At 46.3% G+C, this 22005-nt stretch overlaps 1 protein-coding gene and 1 long non-coding RNA gene across 3 annotated transcripts in view; one reads left to right on the top strand and one right to left on the bottom strand.

Annotated features, from left to right (window-relative positions):
- The window catches only part of met (MET proto-oncogene, receptor tyrosine kinase), a 56891-nt gene that overhangs the window by 21194 nt on the left and 13692 nt on the right, over positions 1-22005 (bottom strand). For both annotated transcript variants that reach the window (XM_028430719.1, XM_028430720.1), the window contains exons 3-10: positions 15230-15433; positions 9541-9669; positions 9279-9455; positions 8072-8229; positions 7526-7646; positions 7310-7446; positions 6814-6978; positions 6394-6490 (exon numbers count right to left, since the gene is read on the bottom strand). In XM_028430719.1, coding sequence (XP_028286520.1) covers positions 6394-6490; positions 6814-6978; positions 7310-7446; positions 7526-7646; positions 8072-8229; positions 9279-9455; positions 9541-9669; positions 15230-15433 — 1188 coding nt within the window. The remainder of the gene's footprint in view (positions 1-6393; positions 6491-6813; positions 6979-7309; positions 7447-7525; positions 7647-8071; positions 8230-9278; positions 9456-9540; positions 9670-15229; positions 15434-22005) is intronic.
- Positions 11158-20563, top strand: LOC114451817 (uncharacterized). Its single transcript, XR_003672217.1, has 4 exons — positions 11158-11327; positions 11417-11458; positions 20210-20305; positions 20421-20563. It is a non-coding gene; the product is annotated as an uncharacterized LOC114451817 (long non-coding RNA).

Raw genomic sequence — 22005 nt, 5'->3', positions numbered from 1 at the left:
CCCCGGAGAGCGGCTCTGACTGCAGTAGCAGCAGCTCTGTTGAAGTGTGGTTGAAACTTCCTCATGCACTTGCCAGCGGGACTCCCCAGCGAGCAATAGCGGCCCAGATGGACGCACACACTCTCAAAGTTAAATTCATCTGCAAGCGCTTACACACAGCTATGAAGACACAAACATGCACAGAACACACACACACGTGTATAAAATGTGTGTGTCCATGTGGGTGAGGGCAGCGCTGGGTCGCCCAAGAAAAGCAATCCAATTAACCTCACTCCATATACCAATAAGGACGGGACCACCACCACCACCACCCTCCTCCTCCTCCACCATCCACCACCCACCCTCCCTCCCACGGGGAGGCAGGGTGAATTAGTGGAAACCTCCGTCAGTTTCATTGTTTGGTCGATGTCTCCTCTTATTTAAGCAGAGGAGGAGGTGAGAGGCTATAGGTTGGGAGCAGCTGTAAATACAATCGCTGTGGAGAGCCGGGCAGAGACCGAGCAGAGAGGTTTACTGTGGGGGTGATGAGAGAAGCAGCGATCCCAAAAAACCTCCACCATCCCCGAAGGATCATTAGTGTAACAGCCTGCGAAAAAGCCAAGTCATAACGGAGCTCCCACGTACAGAAGGGCCTGTCAAATCTAGAGTGATTTATCCCTGCGTGGTTCAGCTCTGCCTCCTGCTCAACTGGGTTCAAAATCCCCAGATCAGTGTGGTGCGAATGTCCTTATTTCTCCTTCTGCAGCACATATGTCTGTGTCCATCCTTCTCATTCAGTACACTACAACCATTCAAATAAAAAGTTAAACTGACAACTAAAGTAAAACATTTTTTAATTCTCGGCCTGATTTCTTTCACAACAACTGTAGTTGATTGCATCTGATTTCATCTGACTTGTCAATAATGTTTACTTCTCCGGATCAATTTGTCATTTTGTTTATTTACAGCTCAATTGTCTAATGCCCGGTTTACACTGTGTGATTTTGGGTTGTCCCAGACGAAAGACGAGCATTGTAGGAGAATCGTGGAGATATCTTTGGTCGTAGCTCTGAATCGGTGGTCTTACGTTGCACTGTGAGACAGCTTCCACGGCGGCCGTTGTCAGCGTCTTGCGACCAAAGACAAGCTGAGATAAAATTCTAGCAGTGTCAGAAATGTAGGATGACTGTCTCACAGTGTGACAGCTGCTACAACCTGTCACTCCGTGTCCACGTCTTCCTCCTCCTCGCATGTTGACGTAAGTCGTAACCTGTGATTAGCCTGAGATTCAGTAAATGGTCATCGTACAATCTGCACGCATCAAACTTGACGTCGTACCAAAGTTTATTAGATTCACGTTGTGTAGTGCGTCATGCAATGGTCTTATAGGATCGCTAAAAATTGCACAGTGTAGAAAGGCCATAACATATTTACAGTGTGGTCACGTGACCTGAAGCTTAAAATAAAAAACGATTTCTTGTCACATATTCAAACCGTTTTAAACCTAACAAAGACGTTTTAGAGCCTGACTCTGACCCATCAGCAACTAAACTGTGGACTTTATGAATATTTATGAGACCGACCAGTTTTTGTAGTGCGTTGTTCACGGCTTGATGTGTTTAGGGACTCCTGTTAGCTCATTTTTAAACATCACTGTCCACTGTCTTGTTGTCCTTTGATTCATTTCACCTGACTGACCTCCGATCTGTCATCCATTACACTACATCCATCACTGTGAAGCACCTTGACAGAAAACTTCATTCACTTCCTGTTCTCTGACAACACCTCACCCTACTTCCAGCTGTGGGGGGGGGGGGGGGGGGGGCATGGGAAAGGAAAGGAAAGCGACGTGAGGCATTCAGGTGTCAGCTGGAAAGATCGGGTCCTCTGGGATGAGAAGGGAAGAGGAGTTTGACACGAAACAACCCCGTCTGTGAGTCTGGGCGACAGGTGTCTGGCTACGGTGAAGCCTCCGATCTATCTATGATGGTGGAGGCCAGCGGAGCTTTGTCCGAGGAGGGAGGCAACCTCGACATGAATATTAACAGACCCCACTGTCTGTTTTTTTTTGTGTACATGTAGCTTTCTTTGACTTTGCGTCCATGCCAGCTTTTCACAGCGGATCGTAAAAAAAAAATGTCTTTGATGTTTGTGGGAAAGCTGAGATTGGCTGAGAGCAGGCTTTACTGGAGATCTGAGAGCGAGATATCAAGTCAACACGAGCTGTTTTTTTAATTCTCCGGCTCCAGCTGAGACCCTACGAGCCCTGCTGATGGCCTTTTTTTTAAGCTTATTTCTCTAACCTGCTTTGGTGTGTGAAGGTCTTCTCGCCTGAACTGGAGGACGGATTTTTTGCGGCTGTCATTTAAGTTTATGAACGCAGCTCTGGAGGCACGGCAGGCCGGCTCGCATTACCCAGTGGAAACCTCTGAGATGTCCTTTTGCCTCTATTTTGAAGGGTTAAGACAATAAGACACTTATACTGTCCCTTCCCAGGCTGAGCCTTAACTCATCCCGTTCACTGGAAGGAATTTAACAGGCGACAGCTGGGGCCCTACAGGGCATGATCCCTTCCTAAATCATTAGCCTTATTTTATACAAGCCGTTCTCTCCATGCTTCTCTAAAAAGCTTGAAAATGTCTCGCCGTTCCTCTCTGGTCTATTATTCTGGCTTAAAATGAAGAACTACCAGACCGAGAGTTCAACGTCAGACACCTCCCAGTCACAGCATGTGTTAACAGTGAGCTGACTACCCAGGTGTAAAGCTCAGGAGCACCAGGTGACACATAAAGAGCATGTTAACACGCCGAATGACCGTACACTTCTAAAATTACAGGTGAAATTACACCCATTAAATTAGGGTGTAACCCTTTACCAGCCAGGTGTGAATTAAACCCACAATGCTGGGTGGGAAAAAATGGAAGCGCCTCATTTTAACAGCCTCTACAAACCAGTTTTTAACCATAGAATGCTGAAATATCAGCAAAGCCAGCTGTTTATTTTTACTTAATATTTATTTGAGACAATTTAATAGCATTGATAAACATTTAGGCTCAGATCTGGTTGTGGTTTTACACATTGTGTTTATCGTGTCTATGTTTAGCCCTGATCTGTTGTTTTAACCTTTAGCCTGACTAAACATACTCATACAGGTGCACACGTTCCCACCTGAAAGCCTCCACCTGCTGGCTTCTGCCCCCTTCAGAGCAGTTTCAGTTTGGTTAATTGATCAAAGGTGTATTGATAACAACTGCTAAGGGGCGGTGGTAGCTCCAGGAATCTGGACTTAGCCCATTTGGAGGCTGATTTCAGAGCCCTCAATCTGAACCTCCTTGTGCTGTTTGTGTGTAATGAAGCCTGAGCTCCCTTGAGACCCATCAACCGCTGACCTGAACACAGGTCAATGACCAGAGAAAGGGAAACTGAAAGATTAGACCTTGCAGAGTGTGTGTGTGTGTGTGTGTGTGAGAGAGAGGGAGGGGGCGACAGACAGATGACAGCGCTGTTTCGTCACTAAGATTTGAGATTGCCTGCCAGTATGAGCGTGTGTGTGTGTGTGTGTGTGTGTGTCATTATCTCCTGACTGATCCTGAAACAGTGTGTGCCTCAGGATGACAGATAACATCATTACAAAGCTCTGCTTGTCCTAAAGCCGCCTCCCTAAGACAAATATCACGCACAAAACGCCAGGCGCACGCCTCCACTGGCCGTGTGTGAAGAGCTGAATGTTTGTTATGACTCAGAAGGAAACATGTCGCCCTCACTCTGAAAGACACTGGTTTCCACCCTGAAAAAAACGATAGCAGCAACCTGATAAGAGGTTAAAGCACCTCCTTACATGCAGATCAGTTTTTGAAGGGGGTATCATTTTAGCAGCAACTGCTGTGAAACCTGAACTACGAGTGGATCAGAGGGTCGGTAGGTTCACACAGAGGGACGTGTTGGTGGGTAGATTCTGTGGTCAGTATGCTGCTGAGGCTTTTATGGCTGCAACATTAAAACTGCACAAATCTGTTCTGTGAATGTTGTGTCTGTGATAGAAATCAAGTCTAAATCTTCTAATAAAGATTTTATACTGGAATAAAGACGTTCCAAACCACGAAGACACACAAGGAGCAAAAGAGGCTGCTTTAAATAAATATGAATTCATTATCTTCACATATAAAATCCCAGGACCGCGTGTGCGCATGCGTTTGTTTTTTTTTTTTTGGTCCCGTGTCGCTTGTTTTTTTTTTTTTTCAGTTCGAAAAGCAGTTTATTCCTTTGTACGAACACTGTCCCCATTAACCGGAACAATCTCGTTGCTAGCCAGATACACTAGCTGCATTTGCGTTCAGTCACATTAGAGCCAATACGGCTAGATCCACCTCCGAGAGTGGATCGCGATCTATCCGGATATATCCAGATACGGCCCGAACCCTGCTCTAGCCAGAAACACCACTCAAATGTAATCTAGATTTAGGTTTCAGGTATGCAAGTGCCAAAAAGAGTCCACACCAACACCTTTTTTAGCTTAAAACTCCTGTCTCACTCTCTCATGACTCAGTTTTGGAGCCGGCCTCCAGTTGCAGTTCTTGTGGAAGTTGTGGCTTGGTATGCCTCCAACGATCCGACTGCATGGTTAAAAAGCGATTTCTGCCCAATACAGACAGACAACTGTCAACAAACAGCTGTATGAAGACACTGTGAAGCTCTTCCTCTGTGCCTTCATGAGGCTCATACTCAGGTGATACAATATATAAGCAACAGGTATAATATGTCCAGCTGCTCGTGGCTAAGATCAGTCTGTGAGCAGAAACCAAGTCCTGCTGTCTTTGACCTGGTTTATGTTTCCTATACATTTAGTACCTTTTAATGTTTTGAGCTACATCCATTTCAGAGAGGCAGAAGGCCTCCAGACAGCGTGGTGAAAGCAGGTCAGATCATTTAAAACACCTCCAGGCCGGAGCGTCTGAGACGGCACTGACATACTTCAGCCGTGAGTGTGTATCACTTTCCTGCAATAAGTAGAAAACAGCCTGACGGAGGTGAGGAGAGCCAGAGCATCCTAAAGGCTTCACTTCTGCTACTGTGTGTGAGTCAAAGGTGACAGCTGGATCCAGCAGATCAGACCGTGGATTTTCCATTTCCTTTCTTCTCATGTCCGTCTGAAACTTTAGCTCTTTTCCTTTGTCAGGAGCTCCTTTTTTCTCTCTCTAATAAGTGGTTTATGGGGGCATTAGTATGTATAATGACAAAACCATCCATGTGACAGCGAGGTATAGAAATGTTTATTTTCCCTTCTGTTCAGCCTGTGATATTTCAAACAGAGTGCAAAGGATATGTTGGCACATCCATGTTTGCAGTTCCAAAAACCACAAAGACTAAAACAATGGCCTCCCTTATGATGCTGGTGAGATGTTTGTGCAGGTGTTGGATAGAGGATGTACAGAGATGGAGATAACGGTTACAAGGAAATCAACATTTGTAGGCACTGACCATTGACAGTAAAAACTATGGACAGAGCTTCCGTGACGTCACCCGTTTGTTTCTGAAGAGCCGTTCTGAGGCTCGGTGGGAGGTTCCAGGACGTTGATGACCGCCGCCATGTTGGCAGCGTCACGTCCACCAAAACTCCAAATATGGACAAAGAGGGGGAGCACGAGGTTTAGGGGGGCGGGTGATCGTGGAAGCAGGAAACTCACGTTGTGATACGTCAACCATCTGTCACTCAAGCGGCAACGCCCATAATTATGCGTAATTTTAAGTCCGAATACAATTGAAACGAGTGAGTTGTAAAAAAATTCACCCCCCCTACAATTGACACTAGAAGGGAACCTATCATCTGAGACCAGAGTGGTTTTTTGTACCAGGCCGTAAACATGTTAATTTCTGCTGTGAAGTCGGCCATTTTAACATGGGAGTCTATGGGAAATTACTCGCTTCTGGAGCCAGCCCCCAGCAGCTGCGGCGTGAATTACAAGTTTTGACACTTCCGCATGGGCTTCAAGTCTGAGCCCCGAAGGTTGCCGCTTGGCACTGACTCATATTCACCCTCAAGTGGCCACATGTGGAACTGCACTTGTTTGTTTTTTTGTTTTTTTGCTGCTTCATCTTTTGGCATCTAGCTTGGTGCCTAAATTAGCAGTCCTGACACACAGCCTAGCTAAAAATGCTACATTGCTTTCAAAGCTTTACTTTATCATTTAACAGCCTTTTCTGAGAGGAAGTGTGAAGCTTCTCCAAAACCACCAGACTGATATAAGATGTTTATGTGAGCCAACAATGCTCCTATTGGCTCCTCCAAAGCGTCCTTTTAAATAGTTCCAACAGCCATGAAGATTAAAGGGATTTTGTAAAAATTCTGAAACAGTATATTTTTCTAATTTTGACAGCCGTCTCATTTGGATGTATAAAACCTCGTGTCGTACTCACCACGTGGAACTGAGCGTCTTGGCCCGTGGTGAGAAGCATCTGCGGTTGAAGGCCAGACTGAAGAAAGAAGCCGTGAGCTGACACCGTGCAGCCTCCGCTACAGTGAGGGGGACGAGAGCGGATATTAGCATTAGCATCAGACAGCGACACTGTAGATCCCCACTGGGAGGGACCTGCTGTTAGCGTTAGCAGCTTCGCCACTCGTCACCTCCCACTCACTTCCTACTGCTGTAAAACTAAAACATTAATCTGTCTGGGCTCATCCACAGGAGTCCTCTGTCAAATCACCCCCACCCCCCCCCCCCATACTTCCTCCCTCTTGCACCTCCTCTACCAGCTACAATGTGGAGGAAACTAGCTGACAAACAGTGATATCTGAACCATTCCCGATCAGCTCAGAGCTGGAAAACAGCTTCTCACCTCACAAAGGAGCGTGAGGGCTGGATGCTGTTGATGATGGGGTCTTGGTTGTAGATGAAGAGCACGGGGGCGTAGCGCTCCACTGAATCCACCGTCAGCTTCACGGGCTGCTCTGAGGGAAGAGCGTGTGGAGGCGTCTTGCAGGTCAGCATGCTGGACGACAGGCTGGTGGGGGTGCAGACAGGAGAGGGGGGGTGTGAGTAAACACACAGGGTGTATTGTTGTGTTTAGTTTGTACAATGGAACCACAGTCCATGTGGCCGTTCATGCATTTCTCCTAATCAGTCCTGCCAATGATTCCTGCTGCTGGAGCGGGAAAAGTCACGGCAGAAGAGCTCTGCAGCTAAACGCACAGAACAGATCTGATTTGCAAAAACTCATTTGCAAAAGCTGCATATCTAGTATTAAAGTTCCACCTTTACAAATAAAAGCTGCACAAGTTGTCTATTTACTTTTGGCCACATAGTGTGTATTGGGTATTAAAATGTGAACAGACCTTTGGATCTTACAGACCGCCTTGCCTACAGTCACTTCCTGTTTGTTTCCAGTGTCTAGGTAGGCACCTCTGATGGTGAGCATGGTGTTTCCAGACTTTGGCCCAAATGTGGGGAAGATTTCATGGATCACAGGGTCCTGGACAACCAGACACAATAAAAGTTAAGATGTACATCATATGAGAGAAATCATAAGCTCCAAAGGATGAACTTCTTACCACAAACGTGAAGCCCTCCATCTTGGCCACCTTGTGGCCGCTGGTGACCTTCACCATCTGTCCTGATGGGGTGAAGTTCCCACTGAACACTGGGGAACACTGCATCTCAGTCCACCTAAACCTGAAACACCCCCCCACAACCAAAACAACACACAGACCAGGCATTATACCCCGACACTGATACCCAGCGTTCAGCCTAATTCAATGATCATGCAGTGCCCTGCAGGAATGCACCCATCTCCATCTGGGGTTGTTTTGATTTATTTCTTGTAATGAGGTTGTAATGAGGTTGTTTGTAGCAAGAGGAGCTTTTGAATGGGACATGGTCCCAGAGGCCTCAGGAGAGCGGAAAGTTTGGATTCAGCCATTTTTTCCCAGCAATTTATCAGTTAAGGGAGTCATGTGCTGAATGTGGCAGCCAGCAGAAGAGACAAAGAGAGGGGGGGCATTCTTCCTACAACACAATAACCCCTATGTAACCAGCTGTGCCCCTATAGGACGCCACTGTCCCTTTAGACACACATACTGACCCACACACACACACACCTGTTGATGCTGTCCTGCCGGGGCAGCTTGCACGGAGCTCCTGCCACCTCCACAGACACTAGTGATGCCTTGAAGGTCTCCGTCTTGTCGAAGCCAAAGTTGCGCCCGCATATCGTCACCGCGGTGGAGCCTCGTGTCGGCCCAGATGCCGGAAAAACCTAAAGCCAGCAAGAGGAACAGATTCTCATGTTTGACATCTCACAGACAAGAATTCATCACAGACACAAAAAAATGTATAAAAAAGCAGAATGGTCAGATTTTATTTCACATACGTGCCAAAACTGTACAAATTCTACACTCCTCGGGCCAACAAAAAAAATCCATGACCTACTGGGCAAGATTCTGCACAGTGTTTGGTTGAGCTGTAGCCTGGTAATCCTACAGTAGTTCTTCTCTGGACACATTTGGATGGACACACAACCGAGATCTAAAGCATGTGACAACCAGACTAGTATCAACCAAAGACATCCAAAAGAAGAGACACCAGTAAATGACTGTTGTGGGTTTTGCTATAAGAACTGATTAAAATTTAGTTCTCTCTACTTGCAGCCATAATTGTTTCCATAGAGGGGCAAGACTTTATATTGCAGGGAACAATGAGTAAAATGCAGCCAGAAACTACCGGGAGTTCAGAAGGACAGGTTTAAATACATTCTGAGTTGTTTCTGGAAGGTGTTTGATACGTCCATATTCTTTTTTTTATTTAATCCTGCTAATTTCTAACAGCTGCTGAAATCAAGCAAATCCCTGAGTACACTGTAGTTTACAGTATAAAGTCACTCCTTCACTGACTTACAGCTAAATGTGCTTGTAAACCACCTCCAGAGAAAACGGTGGTTTTACAACTTTCTGCCCTCATTGTGCTGCGTTTAGGACGGCGGAGGTTGGCTGTGTGGATTTTTCTTTTACATGCAGACAGCCTAGCAGCGGGGGGTGGGGGGGTACAGTCAGAATGAAAACCAGCCACACTGCTTTTCACTGTCAGGACAGTGCAGCCCAATACAATGAATGCAATGTAAACACACACACACACACACACCACATGTTTGACAAGCAGGAGAAGTCTGAATAACACCTGGTCACATGAGAGGCGGAGCAGTCACATGACTGATTTGCATACATTTGGATGGCACAATCCTGGATAAGTGTATAAATGTGACCTTCAGTGTCACCGTGGAGACGAGACACCTTGTCTGCTCTCGGTTACCTTGGTGATGACAGGCGTGCAGTAGTCCTGGGTCCAGGTGGAGGAGGAGGGACACTCTGTTGCTCTGGTGCAGCGTCCATCACACCAGCCACATTCCGTCACTCGTGATGACATCAGACAGGAAGTACAAGTGGTCAGCTGACCACAGCCGGGGCCAATCAGAGGGATTTTAGTGATCTAGGAGGAAGACAGATGTTTTTGCATCACTAATTCTGTGTGTGATTGGAGATGTATGGCATCTTTTAAAGATTTGTCTTCCCACCTTGTTTCCTGTGGCCATGAGCAAGGCTCTGTCCGACTGGTCAACGTCCAGCAGCGATACACTGGCAGAGACGGGTCTGGAGTCCAGGCGGATGTTGACATGAGGAGAGGCAGACCGGGAGAAGAGCACCTGAAAAGATAGGAGATACAGCAACATCTTTGAGATCAAATAAAAAGGTGCATCAATCTGTTGTTATACTGTTTAACCTCAATCCACCCAGCTCCAGGTCAGCTCAGGACACCTGGGTAGGAGGTGGGATTATGTTCCCTTATCACCTCAGCTTTCTTTACTGTTGTCACTGTGAGATTTGGAACGTTCCACAATGACCACATTGATACAAGCCGTGGAGTAAATAAGAGGGAAATATAATCTGGAACAACAGAGCCACACCAGCACACCTTGACGGGGCGTCGGTGCAGGAAAATGATCCAGAATGTGTCATCCTTTCCTGGGTAATGACTTCATTAGAGTTTGGCTTGTTTTCAAGGAACCATTGTGTCGAGCAGAGTTGCATTCAAACTCACTGTCTACACACAAGTTGTGTGTTCAAAGACCCATCTCACTGCAGGCATTTCATAACTGCCTGGAAAAGCACATATGTAACTAATACCACTAATGATGCAACAACATTAAGTGGCCAAAGAAACCATTTTAGCATTTTAGCATAGCACCATCGGTTAATCCTAGCCTGGAGGCAGCTAGTTATCTGTATCAACGATTCCTTTAACTCCACAGATTTGTTAGTTCTCATAGTGAAACAAGAAGCTATCTTTAGCATGAGGTTAGCTTACATATTCCTAACAGGATGTTAGCATACACAGCTCTAGCAGGAGGCTAGCATGTCTAGCAAAAATGTCTTCTTCTTCTTCTTCGGTTTCAGGCAGACTACATGCATCTAAGGCGTAGCAGAAATTTAGCTAACATTTCTGATTTCTATCCAAAAGTTGGCTTACATCAATCTCAGAGGAAGTTATCTTGTCATACCGGAAGTTAACTTTTCATACCGGAAGTTAGCTTATCATACCGGAAGTTAGCTTACGCGTATTAGCAGAAAGTTAGCTCAGTTAGCTCATTACTACAATGAAATCAGCACAATCAGGAGCTTGTCAGTTAGCTTGTCACATGGGATATTAGCTTACACAATAATAATAATAATGAAAATAATAATGTAATATGAACATAGCACATTTGTGGCAAGAAGGTAGCTTTTCTGGCGAAAATCTAGCTTGTGTGACTAAAGTGAGATGTTAGCTTGCATATATATCGAAAGACGTTAGCTTAAATGTACGTATTTAGCAGGAAGTTAGCATTTTTTTGGGCTGGGAGTTAGCTTTGGGGCATGAAGTTAGGTTTTCCATCAAACATTTAGCTAATGCACTTCTTGTCAGATGTTACCTTACATAAGTGTTTTAGGAAGTTTACTTACATCCGTCTGGTGTGAAGTTATAACATTTAGCACAAGTTAGTTTACACAGCAGTCAAAATATGTACAGTTCACTCACACCTGGCTGCCTGCAGCACAGTGATGAGACGCTGCGGTGTGTGTGACGACATGACGCAATAAAGAGTGTTTTAACTCCTTACTGTAGGTCAGACTGTGTCAGAGCGTCCAGTAAACACTCTTCCATGTGACTGCGCTGGACGCCATGGCTCTCAGTAACGTCTGGGTTTCCAGCATCGCTCCTCCCGCTGTCTGAGCCCCATGATCAGCGCGGGCTTTGTAACAGTGGGTATAATCGGTGGCTTTCCTCCGGGGACGGAGCGATACAACAGGCATCTCTCTGGAGGTAATAGCGGTGTAAATTACAGCTTATTGTATTAAGCAGGCGGGGGGGAAGTTTAGCCCATAAACACGGCCACTGTGTTATTCCCACAGAGGTCCAACTGAAGTCGAGGGAAACACTTCCTGAGCCAGAATGTGAGTCCATCAGGGTGGGGGTGGGGGGAGACAGCGCTCTTTTTCTCCCACTGCCTCCCCTCCATGTTCCCTTCTCCTTCTGTCCACTGGGAGCGACCAGGAAGCAGAAACACATGAAAAGTTGACAGCTTCTTTTTATCGCACTAACAATGAAATGGGCTGCGGCGGCACAGGCGGCCATCTTTCACGGATTCTTGTTGTTTTGTCGGAGCTTTGGACGGAGAGAGCAGGTGGCCGGGGGGGGGTCGTCAGTTCACAGGCACGCCACTGGCAGCGTATAGAGAGGGAAAAGTGAAGGGCACGCTGAGGTCACACCTGGAGAACAATGCACCTCACTCTGAAAAGGTCAAACACGGAGGCCTGGTCAGGGTCCCTCTGACATCGGGTTTTGGTGGAGCCTGATCGAGCCTTGTGAGGTCCTCTAAAGACCAGGAGTACCAGGCTGTATACCAGGAGACGTCGGTGTGCGGTGACTGATCCACGGCCACTTGGCTACAGTCTCACAGGGTTAATGCCAAAGTAGAAATCAAAGAAAATGTCAGAGTCGTGATTTAATCCTTTAATATCATTGTGCTGGACTCGTGCTCAGAAGTGAAGTAAATAGTTTGTATGATTCCCCCCCGGGGGCGTCAATAAAGCATCTATCTATCATCCATCTAATCGTACAACCGCTGCGAGCAACTTGGGGTAAAGTGGTTTGCTCAAGGACACATTGGCACACAGCCACAAAGGGGGAATGGAACCGCTAACCTCAGGGTTATTGAACAACCTTTCTGCCACCTGAGCCGCCGCTCACAGAGCAGTCAAACCGTCCACTCAGAATCTGAACTCTCTAGGTTTTCCGGCTTCCTCCCGTTAACATGTAAGGGTTAACTGGAGACTCATACATGTCCACAGGTGTGAGTGTGAATGCTTGTTTGTCTATCTGTGTTAACCCCGTCATAGACTGCTGACCTGTCCAGGGCTCCCCCTGCCTCTCGCCCACTGACAGAGGCTCATAGGCTCCAGCCCCCCTGTGACCCTGCAGTACATGATGAAGAGGGTTAAGATGATGGATGGAGAGGGCAGAATATATTTGGGAACAGTTGTAAACATGTTTATTTCTGCTGTGAAGGTGGAGCCTGGAGGTCTGCAGACCCCCCCTCCTCTGACAGGTAGTTAACAGGCTGAGTCAGTTTTAACTGCGCTCGACACAGGAAATCAGCCTGATTGATTTTCCCCCGAGGCTTTCTACCTGTGACTTCCTCTATAAACTACATGTTAGGGACTCCACTTTGACCTTAGTAGATAAAAACTGTAGGCAAAAGTACAAATGTCTGTGTTTCTGTTTCCTCAGCTGCCCCGGGTTTAAATAAAACATGTTTATTGGACGTAATAACTGATCAAACAGAGAGAGTTTGTGGTGCAGGACAGCTGATCTCTTCTTCAGACTTTTAGCTAAAACAATAAACTTTAACTCAGCCAACCACAGAAGAAAAGAGCTGAAGCAGGGCCTGGGAGTGTGGTGGTGCAGTGGGTGGAGGTGGATGGTGGAGAAACACACAGCAACAGCTGCAGCAGAACATGCCGTGTGAGGGAACGTGTCAGCGGAGCCCGCCGTTCGCCATTAACTCTCGCTGCCTTTCCGTGCAGCTGTCAGCTCTTTTTTTTTCCACGCACGTCTTTTCATTCTTGTGTTTCAGAACCACGTGAGCTCACTCAGCTTCTGTGTTTCATCCATTTTCTGCAGTTTGTTACTGATGCACGGACGCAGCGTGACTGAAAGAACTCACTCACCACATGAAAAGGGAAAGTCACAGTCTGAGAGTCAGCTACATCTTGCTGACTTCATTAAGCTGGATGCTACAAGCTGGATGCTTCATTAAGCTGGATGCTACATGTTCTCTTAATAAGAGACACTGATGACACTAACAGACCTCCCACAGGCCACAGCCCCTTTGAACTGCAGGTGCACTGGTACTCAGAGCTACAGAGTCATGTGATGTGCTGTGAGGATCAGCCTGGTACTGATGGGTTTGCATGTGAAGACATTTCCAGCTGCATATTACTGTTGTTTTAGTGGCTGTGTACACAGATAGGCAGAGTGTGGAGGCAGCAAGCGGCAACCTTCAGGGCTCAGACTTGAAGTGTCAGAACTTGTAGTTCACACTCTGTGAGAGTCATTTCCTATATTTTTTATTTTTTTTATTTTTTTTATTTATTTATTTATTTTAGATACTGTATTAATCCCAGAGTTACGGCTGCTGCACAAGCAGTGTCATACAATGACTAGCAAGGCGCGCCACAGGCTAGGGTGAAGTGTCTTGCCCAAGAACACACAACAGTGACTAGGGAGGAGTTTGGGATCGAACCACCAACCTTCCGGTTATTGGACAACCCTGCTATCCCACTGCTATCCCACTGCACCACTGTTGCCCCCTATAGACTCCCATGTTAAAATGGCCGACTTCACAGCAGAAATAAACATGTTTACAGCCTGGTACAAAAACCACTCTGGTCTCAAATGATAGGTTCTCTTCTAAGAAATTATGGGCGTTGCTGCTTTGAGTGACAGATGGTTGCTGTATCACAGCGCGAGTTTCCTGCTTCCACGATCGCCCGACCCCCTAAACTCCGATCGTGCTCCCCCCCTTTGTCCATATTTGGAGTTTTGGCGGACTGTGACGCTGCTAACATGGTGGCAGTCGGAGCTTCCCGGAGCCTCCTACCGAGCCTCAAAACGGCTCTTTAGAAACAAACGGGTGACATCACGGAAGCTCTGTCCATAGTTTTTACTGTCCAGCTAGCGAGTATGAGGATGAGGTCTACTGCTGTAAACAGCATGAATTCTTATGTTTTCTAAGACTTTTATGTGGCTTAATATGGTGCTTGCTAAGAGGTAGCACATCACGTCAACGCCAGGCGTTCTGCTTGAGACTCTTGGATAAAGATGAGCTGGATGGCTTAGAACCCTTTACCAACCTATGCTGCCAAACCGCACTGGCTTTTTATCAAGGAACCTTCAGGCTGTAGAGGCAGAATTCAGTGTCTGAAGCCCAAAGACACTCATATGTGACCTGTCAAAACATTTCAAACTAATTTTCCTAGTTGTGCAAGCATCATTTAACCCACATATTACAAGATCACTTCTTTCCTCGGAGCCAAATAGCTGCTAGAGTGACACCTCTCTGACTGCACAATCTGACTTCTCAGCTTCAGACAGCAGGTATTAATGTCAGTGCAATGACCGAGCTCTGTGAACGAGGGCGTAAAAAAAAAAGACAAGAACAACAAATGAGGACGCTCACGTGTCAAAGCTCTGTGTTTGTAAGCCTAAGGAGGAGAAATGGCATCAGGAGATCGACTGGGGTATGGATGTATGAGTAGAAGGCTAGAGAATAAACAGGATACATGACATGAGCTGTAGCAGCGAAGGAGCAGCAGGGACAGGTCATGTGGTCAGGAGGGAGGACTCCAGGCCACTGTGTTTGCTCATAGGGCAGACTGGATCTTTTCGCCTTTGCAGGCTCACTGAGCATAGTTCAAAGGTAAGCAAATTATGCAAACAGAAAAGATCCTGGTTATAGTTCACCCCTTCCCCCATTAACCCATTAACTGCTGTCTGGCAGGCAGAGGCACCTGCGGCCGGACTTTGAGTCTCCAAACGGAGCCCTTTCACTCCTCCTGTACTGACATCCTGCCACATTTACATGGACACTGAGGCTGCCGGGGTCTCTGTTTACACCAAACTGCATGCATTTCACTTACAGGCAACTCACGGCACATCTTTACCTGTATGTGGCGTCCGTCGGCGGTGCCCAGGAACGCTACGGCGCGGCCGTGCACCGGCAGCACGGTGATTGAGGTCACCAAGGTGTTGGTCAGGTCTCTGTGCCAGTACTCCAACCTCTGCACGAACTGCGTCACCTGCAGCCGATACTTCCCCTCCTTCCCCTCGTGGATTCCTTCGTGCGGGTCGCAGTTGTCTGACGATGTCTGCAAAGAAACCACAGGCGTCAACGAGAGAAAATCCCCATCAAACAATAACAACGTGTAGCAGACAGTGCTTTTCTGTTGTGGTTACAGGCATGACAGGGAGGATGCAGCCAAGAAATGACAGCAGGATCAGTGCGGTCTTGTTCAATGCTGCAAGTCTCCCTCCAAACTAAAAATCAGAGCATTAGTATCAGAAAGAGGCTGGATCTCTTTGTCCAAGCAGAGACACTTCTAACAGTCCTGGTTATATAATATCATGTTGAACTATCTTCTTTCATATCTGGCCCGATGGGGGAGGTTTAAGAGCCAAAACTCCCTAAGCCCCCCTCAGCTACTCTTTCATCAGGCCGTGCTCGTAATGGAGGTCTCGGCGTGATGTGTACCTCCAGGGCAAGCGCATGCTTTGTGGAGTAGATGTTTGAGGACGGCCAGATTTCATGGGAAACAGCGAGCAGGACTTTCACGCTGTTTTTCATTCCATGAACTCCTTTTTTTCTGGGAACTAGGTATTTTTCTGACTTTTTTCCCTGCTCTGCTCTTGCTACATTGGTTTTTGTTTCCTCACATGAGTCTAGAACCAGAACCTGTCCCTCCAGCTGACCCTCTTTGGCTTCAAAGTGTCGCTGGGTTGTGTAGTTTGTTGTGTCTGAAGCCTGTGGAGCATACAGTGAAAGCACAGACTGTAGCCAGAGTTTGGATTCAGGGTTTTCTCTCACTGCTCTGCTCTGTGTGTGTTTGTCTGTGTGTGTGTGTGTTTAGCCCTGGCGTCCTGTCCTTGCCTCAGGTTTCATTAATTATTAATGACCCACAGGGTGGCAGGGGCCTCTTGTGGCTCTTAAAGCTCCTTGACCTGACCGCTTGACCAGGCCTCAGCTTTCTGGTGTTTTCTCAGCTTCAGTGGATGATGACCTCTTCACTGGAGGAGGAGAGGGACAAAGATTTAACTCCGAACTAATTCTGATCTAAAAAAGTTTTTAAATCATTCACAGGCTCGTGATCTCTCACTGAAGCATCGCCCGGGTCAGAAGGTCATTGTTTGTGTTTGTGTGGAACTTGCTGCATCATTTGTTCAGTGCAGATCTCAAACGTGACCTTTTGAAGATGAAGAAAACAATAGTGGAGTAATAAATCAGGATTTTTTTTCCCTCCATATTCTTTCATGGTGACGTTGCTTCACCGTGGCTGACCTCACGAAGAGGAAAGCCTGGCCCGCTGACAAGCACGCAGTCACAAACCCCGGTTAAATTAAATCTCCTCAAGGCCAGTGGCTGCACTCTGAGAGACAATGGATAAGTCAAACCCGGGGAAAATGTGGAGGAAATTGAAAGCTGGCAGAAAGATTTGGATGTTTTTCGTGAGCCAAATGCACAGCTGGGAGGTGGCGAAGCCAGTGGATCTATCTGCACTGAATTATTCTGTTAAAGAGGGGAAAACTAATTCAAGCTGAATAAGAAAGGACAATCTGTGACTGAAACTGATTTAGAGTTGGATTACAGCGTGGACACGTAAGAAAGCTGAAACGCAGGAGACCAAACTCCCTTAAAAAACACGATCCATCGCTGCTGCAATACCAGAGCACGAGGTGCACATGAAAAACAGAGACGTCATCCCCGCAGAGGTGATGCCGCGCTGCTTTCAAAAACAGGCCGTCGGCTGATTATTTTCAGAGCAAACAAACAGGACTTTGGGGTGTTTGTTGAAGCGGAGCGGGGCGATGGGAGGAAGAGCCGAAAAGGGTCTGAGAGGCATTCCTCTGCTTCGGCTGAGGTATTCCCGAGGATCAAGGCAATGAAATTGGACAGTGGAAAGGCTGTTTTGACAAGCTTTGTTTGAAGCTGCGCTGCTGTTAGCCCTGGCTGTTTCTTGGCACAGAGACAGGCGTCACACTGACACATGCCACAGAGGCAAACAGGCTCCGCAAGAGGGCGGAGGCTCACCCAAAGTTTGATGAAGACCTCAAATCCATACTTTAATAAGAGAAACATCAACAAAGTGGACCAATCCCAGCTATTGTAGGTGGACTCAGACAAAACTGAGGAAAGTTCAGCCATATTTATTTACAGTTTATGTGGAAAACGTGTTCCCTGTAGCAGTAAAATGTACTTTCATTTACCTTTATACGTTACTTGGCAGCTATAAATGGAGGCTGACTTCTTCCTCATTACCAGCATAAAATAAGATAAATCATTAGTTTCTTTAATGTCAAGAGAATCATGAGAAATTATATGACCCAAGGTTACAGTTTGCAGCCAAAGAATTACAAAAAAAACCTGAGTCATGGAGGATAATGAGTACCGTAGGTATGCTGCAATTATTTTTTTAAACTTGAAGGACTGAACAGAAACAGATGAGGGTGAGGAGGAGCTGAGGTGCATCAGAAACGGGGCTAAACCGAGGCTAGACCTTCATCCTTCTGCTGATCGCTGCTGGAGTTGATGAACATCTCTGATGTTTGATTAAATGCATTCAGCATGGTTTACTGTTGTCTTCTTAGTGGGTTTTTGTCCAGTGTGATTGGGACTATAGTCGTCTTTTCACCAATAAACTTCTTTAAGCTGATGTTTTTTCTCCTGTATGCGTCTTTAGGAAGATTTACGATGTTGGCAAGTGCTCCTGATGTTCTACATCTTTCAGGCCATTTTGTGAGCGTGTCTTTCAGCCAGAGAACAGCCACCGCGGGGCACATACGTGAGACACTGTATACCTTTTTGCCCCACACTTAACCAGCAGCCATTGTCCCCAAAACAACGACCGTGTGATAGGGTTTCGCTGTCGTGGATCTCTTAAAGCCCGCGGCACGGCTCAGGAGAGTCAGGAGAGGGGGGTGAAAGGTGATCCACGCAGCCTAATGTCGTTTTCATACTCTCACTGTGGCCCCTGGGTCCAGCGTGAATAGACCCACTAATGCCTGAATTATAAACCATGGAGTGGCAGAAAGAGGCACACCAGCCCTGTCAGAGCAAAGCAGTGCAAATATAGAGTGAAGGCGCTCCTGCTAATGCACAAAAATACACATTGTGTTGCAGAGGATTAGCCCAGGGTTAGCAGACTCATGCACACATGCACAAGCCCACGGAGCCTGCCTCGTTGCAGGCCGCTCAGCTGGCTGCCTTACTGGAATAACAGACCTTTGACCCACGGACTGCTTGTGCAATTGTGCTCTCCAGACTGCAGGGAGGTTCGGTTGTCGTCGGGGTGTGTGGAAACGCATTTGTAGGAGAAAGTGAAATGCAAAGGAATGTGAAGCGCACATATGGGTCCGTGCTTGTGTGTGTGGTGTGAAGGCATTGTTCCAGTAAATGTGGGGACACACACTACAGCACTCCACCTGGACTCAGGGTGCACGATACACTGCAACCTGACTCTGAGAGGCTGTAATGACCGTGAGTGTGTGTCCACAGTGTGTGCACAGGTGGCTGGTAGCAACAAGCGTCACACAGTCATGTGTTAATGTGTGTGTGTGTTGGAGTTCAGGGAGCAGGAGAAGCTGACAATAAGGCGAGGACAGACACTGGCACTCAGTGCAGCTGGTCTCACCCTCGGGTGCGCCCCCCCTTAGACGCCAGGCAGGTCTACGGCTTTGTTTATAATGGGGCCCTGGAGGTGGGCACGGCCACAGGCAGAAAATGGCCTCGCACATAAACAGGTCCCACAGACGACAGGAGGGATAATACGAGATGACGGCAGTAAACTGTGGGGACATATTTTCATTTTAATACTGATCGATCCATGTTAGAGCTGTGCAGACCCACACACCCACACACGGACACTCTGTGTGGCCTGAAACTGGGATTTTGGATTCATTTAGCAGTTTAACATGCATGATTACTTTCCCCCCTAAAATAGACACTGCTCTGGAAATAACAGTCATCATGCTGTCTGTTGGTTTCTAAAATTATTGCTCCCATGTAGAAGTCCACGAGTGTCATTTGCCAACATCTGAGGCTGCCAGTAGTGACTACGGCAAAGCTTTTTCTTTATTCTCTAGCTTCGTCTGACCGCTGTCTCAGGACGAGTGGCTGGATCTGAGTGCTACTGCTGATCCTAAAGATCAGTGAATTTTAAAAAAGGATTGGCTTTCCTCTTAATCTTAAATCTTATTTCTTGTGGTGCACCCCAGGGCTCTATTCCTGGTCTCCATGCTATTGTAGAAAAAAAAACCTCCTAAAACCTACATGCACATACAAAACAAGTGAGACCACTTCAGGTGAGTCTCTGTTCACCTCTAAGCAACCTGAGGTAGGGATTGACTCATATATGAACACAACACAGACCAGCTGCATCAACAGGAGCCAAAAACTGGATGGAAAGTCACAGAGTCACCCTCGAATTAATGCTGAATGCTAACAAAAGTAAGCATTAAAAACTGCTGGTTAAGGTTAGGCATTGTTAAAATTTAACACATTTTACAAGGAAAACAGTTCACTTCTGAGGACGCCATTTTAGTTTACTATGGCGAGGTGCCCCGCCCCTATGAACACGTAAAGATGCAGGTGGAGAAATATGCAAACTTTCATTTTCAAAAACACAAATATTAACATCATGTTAAGTTTTCCCTGTAAGGACGCGCTGCCTAAATTGTGACTATACGTGTCTACTTAACAGCGGATCAATGGGAAGGTGGAGCTAACCCGCAATTACAGCTTAAGGCCAAAGGTGTCGCCAAAGAGAACAAAACATGTTTAAAAAAATAGCAAGAGCATATTTTGTCTTTCATAGATGATCTAGTTCTTTAAAAAAAGAAATAAACTTTATTTTCATTCTCACTGTCACCAGGATCCTCTCTGTCCCTGGAGTTTAAAGAAAACGTCCAAGTTTCCCACACTCAGCAGCCCATTCCACACACAGGGAAATGATGGCGTCTATAATGAGGTATTGTGTCCTTTTTTTGTGAAGGAATGCAGCCTTTGCTTTACATTATTCATGCTCACAACGTTTTGGAGTTGGTGGTTATTTGATGACATTTTTTGTTCTTCTTTCCCACCAGGAGACATGATGGAGAGATGGGTCGCTCATTTATTTCTTATTTCTCTAATACAAAGAAACAAAAAATAAATTCACACACAGCACAGGAGCGCAGCAGGAGGATACTCTCCTCCAGCCCAAAATAAAAGTCTTTTGTTTCACGAAGCCTCTCTGTCTCTCCCCCTTTCCTCAGGACGGCCCTGAGTTAAATTTTGCCCCTTTGATTCTTCTCTCCACTGACCACCTTCCTCTCTTTTTTTTGTATTTCCTTTACCTCCCCACATTCACATATATGTACTCAGTATAATCAGCTGTGTGTGTGTGTGCGTTCTCCAGGATTCTGTCACAAAGGAACAATACAGCTTCCAGCCTCTCAGTGCTGTTAAATCATCTCAACTGTTTAAAAGCTGAGCGGGTGAATGATGATCCTGAATCCTCCGTCTCCTCTGCCTCCAATAAAAGGCTAAAATATCCTCTCTGAGAACACACTTAGGTGATGTTTCACCTCAGCAACCTTCTCCACATATCTCTCTCCTCTGTCCTCTCGGAGCTGGGAGGGATTTATGCAACTCAAAACAAAAGGGAAGAATGATGGACTGCTGAGTTGGGCGATCGGGAGCCAAAGCTCACTTTTTCTAATGTTTAGGAACGTGTTTTATTCCACGTCTGTTGAGAGGGCAGCAACACACTCCTCATTCGAGCTCTCCAGCAAATATATACGCTTCGGTCAGACCGACACAGCAGCTGAAGTTACAGTCTGCACATCAAAGGGAATCAGGAGGGCTGAATCCTTGATTCTGAGGCCAGTTCAGTTCAGGTCTGTGCGGTGTTTGCAGAACAGATCGCTCTTTTTTCCCCCTCACTGATGATGGATGTTACAGTGAGTTACATCCATGCAGCTCTCTTATTCTAGGTGTTTCATTAAAAAGCCCTCGGACGTATGAGATACGTGACACCATATAAACGCAGGCTGGTCATGCTTGGCTTGCATTTTACATGAAACATACAGTAAAGCCTGCAGGATTCTTTAGCATTTAGGAGATACAGTTGGTGTAGGACTGTTGTTACATACGGCAGGCGTTAAACACTCTTGTGGACGTGCACACCGAGAACTGTGGACACCATGACATGCAGCTGTTGTTACTGTGTTCCTTCTTAAATCCGACGCATTTGGAGAGACTCACAACTAATCAGAGATTATGTGATGTAGGCAGAGAGGCGAATGTTTTTGAACGAGGCAAGCAGCGAGTCATCACATAGCAAATTTTAGATCAATAACATGCAAGCACACGACCTGAACTCCTGCGAGATGTGAGCGGACGAGTCTGAAGAACGTTGCAAGATGATGCTGCAAAGTTAAAGAATGTGCTGATTTTTATAGTTTGTATTTTAACTCTCTGTTGACTAAGATAAGATATTTTTACTAGTATCGCTGGAATTTTATGCCGACTTACTATTTACATACAGGATGCAGGTAAAGCAGAGAAATGTTATGGTTTTGGGATCAGTGGGTACCAGAGCCTCATTCCAGGTATTAAGCAGATATTACTTAAAAAAACATATACCAATTCTAAATGTCTTTTGTTTCTGCAGTAGAGTGTCTGTAA

Source organism: Parambassis ranga, chromosome 19 (genome assembly GCF_900634625.1).
Source record: "Parambassis ranga chromosome 19, fParRan2.1, whole genome shotgun sequence".
Classification (NCBI taxonomy): Eukaryota; Metazoa; Chordata; class Actinopteri; family Ambassidae; genus Parambassis; species Parambassis ranga.
This window is presented reverse-complemented; position numbering and strand designations above follow the sequence as displayed.